The following is a 9855-nucleotide window of genomic DNA, read 5'->3' as shown; positions in this document are numbered from 1 at the left end:
ATTTTTCTCCCTTTAAACTAGACAGACAACACTAAAAGAAAAGTTATTATATATTACCCAACTTCTTTTATTTATATATATGTTTAGAAATATTAATTAAAATTACAAGATTTCACATATTTCTTTTTTTAGAGAAGGATACTTTGTTATGGTGTTAAAGAACAACCATAACAGTATTTCGTTAATAACAGAAGTATTAATAGAAGTTACAAAGGCTGGAGGATAGCCTGGTAACTAATTAGTTAGAGAAAACATTGAGGTTGAGAGCTATAGTGCTTTGAGAATAGTTTTTGAAAGGAGCTTCTAGATGACTATATGCCAATCAGGGTGGAGATGTTGTCCCAAGTATTCCAAAAAGTGGAGGATTATTCTTTGAAAATTTGGTTGTTTCTCTCCATCCAAATTGTCCATAAAGTTGCCGCAATTGCATTGAATCGGATGACTTCTTTCATGCCGTTGTTTTTTAGAGCACATAGATATGAGCATAAGTCTTTGACGTTTGTTAAAGGGATTGCAAAATTCAGTTCTTGTTGCAGCTTTATCCAGAGTTGTATTAGCACTAAGACAAGAGAGGAAAAGATGATTGATGTCTTCGTTTGCCACTTTAACATCTAACACACCAGCTTGGGTTGGGATGGCAAGAAAGATTGCACATGTTTCTTATTTAATAGTATATATAAAAGCCTCAATGTGCAGAAATTTTTTTGTAATATTTAAAGATTTGAAAGTTGAAAAGTTTTTGTAACATTTTTTTCTACTATATAAAAGGCTTTCTTGATTTTTTTCTACCAATATTGTTATTGAGAAATTTGGATCCATCCAATAGATTGTGTAATGAGATAAGATTGGTATGTCCATTATTTAACAAAAATATTATGAAATAGCAATGAGTGATCATGCAAGAAAACAAGTTTTTCTTTAATGAATACCATTAAGCTCACAAAATAACAATGGATATTCATTCAAGTTCAAGAGAAAACAATTACCGGTTCATTTATGATTTGCAATGACAATTAACAAAGCACAAGGACAAACGATTTTTATATATCTTCCTGAAAAATGTGTTTTCTCATGGACAACTTTATGTTGCACTATCTAAAAGAATTTCAATGAAAATAACAAAAGTTTGGATCAAGCCCATAGATGACAATAAGTCACCTTTAAATTATACAAAAAAAATATTGTTTATATATTTTTTTTTATATATGCAAGTTTTACATTTAAATTCTTATATTTTAATTTAATTATTGTAACACATCTTCTCACGCACATCTAATTCTATTAGGTTTTGAATTTCGTACCTTTAAATATAGCACATCCTAAACATATACATGCAATATTTACTATAATCTAAAGTTACGCATTATACGTGTAATACACGTGTCTTTTACTAGTAAAAATAAAAGTGTATACTTTAAACTTGAACATAATTCAATTGATATAAAGTTTGTATTATCAGCTTTGGGATAAGAAGTTCGATTTCTCCTTCAGAATATGCTTCAATATCCAACACCTTTGAAAAAGATAGAAGAAAAAAAGAAAAAAGAAGACTTAGACTAGTGGGAAAACCTAGTAAAGTATTGAGCTTGTTTATGCACGATCGAAGAATGACTTAATTATTTTTATTTTGAAACATGAGGTTGTTTTCCCTATAAAAGACCCCTTTGGAGATGGGATGTAATATCTCACACATAATACCAAACTTCAATTCTCTCTCCATAATCTAACACTTTCCTTTCACTTTACAAGTAGAACACATGGCTGTTTCTGAGCTTGATTCTGGAAAGGGGAAATTGAGAACAATTTTGAGCATTGATGGAGGTGGCATAAGAGGCATTATTCCCGGAGTTATTCTAGCTTTTCTTGAATCCGAGCTTCAGGTAATAACATTCATACATTTCGATTTTTTGTTAGGATCCCACCTTGAGAAAACGGAGAAATCTAATTAACTATTTCTATAGAACTCATGAGTTACTCATCTAATCAAAACTAAAACTAATATATGTGTGTGTGTGTGGTACCAAGTCCATGAAATCCTAATGAGCAATGACATGACATGTTAATTAGTATAGTTACAGGTAAATCATTGTCCCTATATACATTTAGTTTGTATTTTGATTTTTGGTTATTTGATACACTTTTGAGTAGAAATTGGATGGAGAAGATGCAAGAATAGCAGATTACTTTGATGTAATTGCTGGTACGAGCACAGGTGGTTTGGTTGTCTCCATGCTTACAGCTCCCAACAAGAATAATCGACCTTTGTATCAAGCGAAAGAAATTGTCCCTTTCTATAAAGAAAATACACCAGAAATCTTCCCTCAACCAAGATTGTTAAGAACTTTTCTTTTATCTCTTTAATATAATTTGAAAAGCTAGCTTTAACTAACTTTTTTACTAAGTTGGTGTTTTATGGTGTAAATAATGCAGTCATTTTTTAAGTTCATGGACGAATAAGTTTTGGAAAGTTATGGGGCCAAGGTATGACGGAGAACACTTGAAGGACTTGTTAAAGAAAAAGCTTCGAGATATAACACTCAAGCAAACTCTAACACAAGTTATAATTCCTACATACGACATTAACCGTCTTTTCCCTGTGATTTTCACTACTGCTGAGGTATTACAAAATTATTTACTTATAATTGTTGCTTTGACAATAATAATATGCATTAATTCCTTTTTCATTTCTCCTAAATGAACTAAATTTAAAAATAAAATAAAATAAACATTAACTCATTCGTTCAGGCTAAAATGGACGAGTTAAACAATCCAACATTGGCTGACGTTTGCATCAGTACCTCCGCTGCACCAACTTACTTACCTTGTCATAAGTTTAAAATTGAAGGAAATAGCAATGAATTTCATATGATTGATGGTGGAGTTGCAGCGAATAACCCTGTAAGTTCCTAATTCTCTCCCCTTATTAAAAAGTAGTAAAAATAATGTTTCTGTGTTTTGAATTGATCATGATCAATTAATTAATTAATTAATGTGTTGATATATATTTGTTTTAGACATTAACTGCAATACTGCATGAGAAAAAAGCGATGATCATCCGGAGCCAATTAGAAACTCAGAAGAAGAATAAGGAAGCAAAGTTAAAGATGACTCCAAAAAAGATGTTGGTCCTTTCTTTAGGGACTGGTTCATTCAAAAAAATTGGGAAGTATAATGCAGATGATACTGCCAAATGGGGAAGTTTGGGTTGGGTCTGCAAAAATAAAACTACACCTATCATTGATATTTTCAGTGATGCAAATGCTGATATGGTGGATATTCATCTTGCTACCATGTTCCAGTATGATCACGATCTTCATAAAAACGATGATGATAAAAAGGCTAATCGTCGTAAGAAGGATTATCTTCGTATTCAGGTAATATAAACAACCAATTGACAATAACACAAGTATTACATGTATGAGTACTTATGGATATGAATAAAAACTTTGATGTATTTACTATTATTATTTTGTACATTACAGGCTGCGGACTTGAGTGGTGATGAATTATGTTCCGTGGATATTGCAACCGAAGAGAACTTAGGAAACTTGGAAATTGTGGGAGAGAAGTTGCTGGATGAAACAGTGTCAAGGGTAAATTTGAAAACTGGAAGGTTCGAGAAACTTCCTGCTGAGAAAGGAACCAACAGAGAAGCCCTTATTAAGTTTGCCAAACGTTTGTCTATGGAGAGGAAGCTACGATTGTCGGATTGATGATGAAGAAGCTTAAGCCAATTCCATTATATTTCAAACATTTCAAATATGCTTTTTCTATTTTGCTATCATTTTCTGTTTTATTTAATTTCATGTATGTGTGTGTTTAATCCTTTAATTTCCATGTTTTAGTACAATAAATTATTGTAAAAGTAGTCTTTTATAAAGACTATATTTTATGATGTATCCTTTTTTATTTCAATAAAATATAAGTATGTCATTTCCTTTTATTATTTCCAAGGGTCTTTTACACGTGTTTTCATCTATTGACCTCTCGTTTGATTGTGCTATAGGATCATTCTCATCTATTCATCTTCTTTTCAATTACACAACCAAGTCTTGATTATAATATATGGATGGCAAAAAATGATCACTCTGTAGTGGTTAATCAATGTTGTCAAGATCTGTTGATGAAAAATGATTTAAAGAACTGGTGTGGTGTGGTGTGGTGTGGAATAAAAATAATGGTAGATTTGTATTTTTGCTAAAATTAATTTTGAAACGTTTATTTTTAATTAATTTTTTACCGTTACCAACCGTTTCGAGTGTTTTGACAGTTACAAATGTTTCTTAACTAATTTTACACCATTTATCACGTTGAACCTCCGCTATATATATAGCACTCAAAATATATATAGCACACCTCTCTCTCCTTTCAATTTCTTTCTCGTATTCCCTCTTGTTTTTCGTTTTTAACACTACAAGAAATCGAGACTTTCTTGACGCCAAAAAGGACGTCGGCACAAAGAACGTCGGAAATACCCTTATTTCCGACGTCGGACAGCCGCGTCGGAGAAAACTCTATTCCCGATGCCACGCACAATGCGTTGGGAGTGGTGTCGGGAAAAAGGGTATTCTCGATGCGTCAAGCACGCGTCGGCCAAATGGCGTCGGGAATAAGGCTAAATTAAATTTAAAATACACCTTATTCCCGATGCCATGCACAGTGCATCGGGAACGGCGTCGGGAATAAGGGTTTTCTCGACACACTATTGCGCGTCGAAAAAACCTTTTATGAGCGTCGAGAATACCCTTATTTCCGACGCCATAAAGGGGATCTCCCCACGTTTTCGTGCTGCGTCGGGAGATCTCCTTTATAAACGTTTCAGTTCTGTATTATACAGAACTGAAAACGAAAAGGAAAGGAGAAGAGAGAAACGAAGATTCGTCGCCGTCCGTAGCTCGCCGTTGTCTGTTCCGTCGTCATTGTCGTCCCTCGTCGCCGTCTGCCATCTTAGGTAAGTTTAAATATAAAGTTTGTTTAGTTTAAATATAAGTTTTAGGGTTTTTTTTTAAGAAAATTGTTTTGGAATAGATTTTTATTTGTTACATGTATTTTTGTATAGAATGTGTGTAATTTGTGGTAGAATTGAAATTTGAAGGGTTTAGGGTTTAGGATTTATAGTTAAATTGAAAATTGAATTGGGGGAGGGGGGTTATAGTTAAATTGAAAATTGAATTGGAGGGGGAGGGGGAGGGGATTATAGTTGAATTAAAATTTGAAGGGGGGTTTAATTAATTTGAAATTTAGGGGTCAGCCACTCTCTGAGGATGAGATATGCGATCAGGTGTTAGGTAGACGACCAGGCTACTCAAAAGGCCTTGGTTGGGGATCCAAGTCGAAGGTCCGCAGGACGACGAGTGCGAGCAGTTCCTCGACATCTTGTCCGCAATCCACACAAAAAGAAATTGAATTACAAGCTAAAGTTAATGAAACTTTGGAACGGATTGAAGTGCAAGATAGAAATCACCAAGCGTTAGCTTCACAAGTGGAACGAATGCAAAAGCTGATAGAAGACTTCACTTGTGCACAACAGGGGCCACCACGTGATTCCTAGCTTTGCGGTACGTATATATGTCTCCATATTATTCTTAAGTTTTTGCAATGATAATATACAGTGAACATACTGATATATGTACTAAACTTAGTTACTTTTATATCATTGTAGGACCGAAGGTGTAGAACGACGCGTACGGGCCTCGTTGGGAGACTTTTTGTTATATTTGCGTTTTTTTGTATTATGAGGAACTACATTTTTTGTATTAAACTTACTAATATTTTTTGAACTTATTCGTATTATTAATTTTAAATTTTTTTTTAATTTGAATTTGTATTTCTTAATTTATTAATTTATATTGAATTTGTTTTAATTTAATCCAAAACGTCAGGAAAAATATTTGAGCAATCCGAATGTCGTTGTGAATGTTTGAGCAAAATATTTTAGGAAAAACAAATTAGAAATTACATATTTAAAAAATATATATAAAAAGGAATTCCTGACGCAATGAAACGTCAGGACTAGGATGCATAAGACACGTCGGGAAGGGTTTCTCGACGCACAAAAGACATCGAAAAAAAACGTCGGAAGAGGCATTTTTGACGCCTCTTTGGCCGACGCATGTCACGGCGTCGGGCGAGGCATTCCTGACGTCGTGTTGGTACGACGTTGGGAATGCCTCTCTCGACGTTATTCTCGATGCCGTGAAAACGTCAACATATCCTTTTCCAAAGTTTTTTTTTCACTTTCCCCGACATTTTTGTGCGTCGGGAGTACCCCCGTCTCTTGTAGTGTTAGTTTTTCGAGTAACTAAGTATCTAGTGAGTATGTTCGTTTAGGGTACACGAGTTGGTTCTCAGTCTGTAATGGGATTATAAATTACAAATTGCTTATTACTTGTTGATATTCATCTTGTAATGAGATGATATCTCTTAATAAAACCTCTCCCTAACTAGTTCTCACAATGGATGTAGACTGAATTTAATTGTCGAATTACTATATATATCTTTGTGTTAATTTGTTATTTTTTCGCTTTGTGTTACGTTTCTGCTGGCTAGCTATTGCATTATGTGTGTTGCATTGTGTTCTATAATTTAGTACAGAAATTTCTAATTAACAACAATTCTTCTCCTTTTAAACTAGTGTAAAATTTTTAGTTTTTTTTTTAAAAAGATGATAACATGAGAATACTAAAACAGAAATTATCATATTATCTAACTTCTTATATATATGTTTAGAAATCACCCTCAAGAAGAAACTAATTAAAAAAACTACAAGATTTTATATGCATTGCACGTGTTTTTTTTGTGACTAGCAAAAATAAAATTTTGTACTATCAACTTGAACATAGTTCAGCTTGTATTATCAACTTTGAGATAAGAAATTGGATTTGTACGGCCCCATGCGCAAATATAATGCCTTTGCAGAATATTAAAGAAAAGAGAAAAAAAACTAGAATCACACTAAATATTAAAAAAAGACTTAGAGTGGGAAACCTAGTAAAGTATTATATGCTTGTTTATGCACGATCGAAGAAGGGCTTAATTATTTTATTTTGGAACATGAGTTTGTTTTTCCTATAAAAGACTCCTTTGGTGATGATATAATATCTCACACATAATACCAAACTCCAATTCTCTCTCCATAATCAACACCTTCCTTTCCTTTTACAAATAGAACATATGGCTAATTCTGAGCTTGATTCTGGAAAGGGGGAATACAGAACAATTTTGAGCATTGATGGAGGTGGCATTAGAGGCATTATTCCCGGAGTTATTCTAAAATTTCTCGAGTTTGTGCTTCAGGTAATAACAACACTTGCATTTTGATTTTTTTTGTTTTTTTTTTTTTATAAAAAGCTAAGGTTGAAGTTGACTTTCAAATATTGAATAATGTTAGGATCTGAGATCACATTGAACTATTTCTACAAATGAGTTATTCATCTAATAATAAGAACTAAACTAATGTATATACAAATATATTATATGTGGCACCGAAGTCTATAAAATTCAAATGTTACTTAGGATAGTTACAGCTTTTTCATTAATCGTTCCTGTAAGTTTAATTTGTATATGTAAAATTCTGATTTTTGGTTATTTGATACACTTCTGGCTAGAAATTGGATGGAGAAGATGCAAGAATAGCAGATTACTTTGACGTAATTGCTGGTACAAGTACAGGTGGTTTGGTTGCCACGATGCTTACAGCTCCTAACAAGAACAATCATAAACAACCTTTGTATGCAGCGAAAGATATTGTATCCTTCTATAAAGATCATGCACCAAAAATCTTCCCTCAATCAAAGTTGCCACTGTAATAATTTTCTTTTCGCTTAATTTATATGATTTTCAATTTGGGAAAAGCTAATTTTGGTTGTGGTTTAATTTCCCTTCACTAAATTGGTGTGTTTTATGGTGTAAACACAGTAAGTCTTTAAGATCAGCAACGGATGTTTTATGGAAATTTTGGGGTCCAAGGTATAAAGGAGACTACTTGAAGGATTTGTTAAAGGAAGAGCTTGGAGATACAACACTCAAGGAAACTATTACACAAGTTATAATTCCTACATACGATATTAACCGTCTTTTCCCTTTGATTTTCACAACTGCCGAGGTATGAGAATTATTTACTTATAATTGTTTGACGATAATAATAATAGTATGTATTCCTCAAATGAACTAATTAGCATTAGATTAACTTGACATTATTCGTTTCAGGCTAAAATGGACGAGTCAAAAAATCCAAAATTGGTTGACGTTTGCATGAGTACCTCCGCAGCACCAACTTACTTACCCTGTCATGAATTTGAAAGTAATGGAAGTAGTCGTAAATTTAATATGATTGATGGTGGAGTTGCTGCGAATAATCCCGTAAGTTCATTGAAAAGTAGTAAAACTAATGTTTGTTTTTAATTGATATCATGATTAATTAATCAATTAATAATGTGTTGATATATATTTGTTTAGACATTAACTGCAATACTGAATGAGAGAAAAGAGATGATCCTCCGGAGACAATTAGCAACTGAGAAGAATAAGGAAGCAGAATTAAAGATAACACCAAAAAGGATGTTGATCCTTTCTTTAGGGACTGGTTCATTTAAAAAAGTTGGGAAGTATAACGCAGCTAATTCTTCCAAATGGGGACTTTTCGATTGGGTCCAAAAAAATAAAACTTCACCTATCATTGATATTTTCAGTGATGCAAGTGCTGATATGGTGGATATTCATGTTGGTACTATCTTCCAATATGATCATGATCTTCATAAGAATGATCCCGACAAAAGAAATCATCCTCGTAAAAAAGATTATCTTCGTATTCAGGTAATAAGCCAATTGACATAATCTATGTATTTATGAGCTAGAACAGTACTTATATCGATCATTAAAAACTTTGATGTATCATTATTGTTTTGTACAACAGGCTGAGAATTTGACTGATGAATTATGTTCTGTGGATATTGCAACGGAAAAGAATTTAAGAGACCTGGAAACTGTGGGAGAGAAGTTGCTGGATCAAAGAGTGTCGAGGGTAAATTTGAAAACTGGAGAGTTTGAGGAACTTCCTGATAAGAAAGAAAGCGATGGAGAAACTGTTTTTGAAGAGTTTGAGGGACTTCTTGTTAAGAAAGGAACCAATAGACATGCCCTCATTGAGTTTGCTAGACTTTTGTCTGCGGAGAGGAAGCGACGATAATCCAATTGAATAATGGTGAAGAAACCAATTCCATTTCAAATATGCTTTTTGTATTTTGCATCCTTTTCTGTTTTATTTAATTTCATGTACGTGGGTGTGTGTGTGTTTAATCCTTTAATTTCCATGTTTTAAGTACAATAAATTATTGTAAAAGAGTAGTCTTTTAAGACTATATTTTATGATCATGCATGTATCCTCTTTTATTTTAGTAAGTTATTGTTTTCATCTGTCTTTTACCAGTTTTCACATCTATTTATCTCTCTCGTTTCATTATGCAATAGAATCATTCTCATCCATCTTCCTTTTAATTACATAACCGAACCAAGTCTTGGTCATAATATGGATGGCACTCTCTATATAGTAGTTATTGCCAACATGAACAATCTGTTTATGAATTAATTAATAGATTAATAAAGTACATGCATACATACTATTCATGTACTCTAGGAATCCATCTATCTTGAAATTACAAATGTATCTACAAACGTTTCATCCATAATGTATCTAGCTTATTAATTTCTTAACAAAACGAATGTCGAACTCTTCGCAAGGATGACCTCATATACTGCCCTAAACACTGTTTAACAACTTCTCAAAATTATGAACTTCTATGATTGTGGTTTAGTTCACCTAAATGAAGTTCCATGCACAACCGCTTCCTCTTCCAA

At 33.0% G+C, this 9855-nt stretch overlaps 2 protein-coding genes and 1 long non-coding RNA gene across 3 annotated transcripts; all 3 read left to right on the top strand.

Moving 5' to 3' along the window:
- Positions 1-1693: 1693 nt before the first annotated feature.
- Positions 1694-3946, top strand: LOC103497454 (patatin-like protein 2). Its single transcript, XM_051079359.1, has 6 exons — positions 1694-1880; positions 2149-2333; positions 2431-2617; positions 2746-2898; positions 3015-3374; positions 3483-3946. The coding sequence occupies exons 1-6, from the start codon at positions 1758-1760 to the stop codon at positions 3711-3713; spliced, it is 1239 nt and encodes a 412-aa protein (XP_050935316.1). The 5' UTR covers positions 1694-1757; the 3' UTR covers positions 3714-3946.
- A 431-nt stretch (positions 3947-4377) lies between these two features.
- Positions 4378-5811, top strand: LOC127143996 (uncharacterized). Its single transcript, XR_007815491.1, has 3 exons — positions 4378-4951; positions 5245-5558; positions 5663-5811. It is a non-coding gene; the product is annotated as an uncharacterized LOC127143996 (long non-coding RNA).
- A 1362-nt stretch (positions 5812-7173) lies between these two features.
- On the top strand, positions 7174-9187 carry LOC103504165 (patatin-like protein 2). The gene is made up of 6 exons (XM_051079038.1): positions 7174-7296; positions 7608-7804; positions 7930-8104; positions 8209-8361; positions 8458-8814; positions 8915-9187. Exons 1-6 carry the CDS (start codon positions 7174-7176, stop codon positions 9185-9187), a joined length of 1278 nt encoding a protein of 425 aa, XP_050934995.1.
- The last annotated feature ends 668 nt before the right edge of the window (positions 9188-9855 follow it).

The sequence above is a fragment of the Cucumis melo genome, chromosome 11 (genome assembly GCF_025177605.1).
Source record: "Cucumis melo cultivar AY chromosome 11, USDA_Cmelo_AY_1.0, whole genome shotgun sequence".
Classification (NCBI taxonomy): domain Eukaryota; kingdom Viridiplantae; phylum Streptophyta; class Magnoliopsida; order Cucurbitales; family Cucurbitaceae; genus Cucumis; species Cucumis melo.
This window is presented reverse-complemented; position numbering and strand designations above follow the sequence as displayed.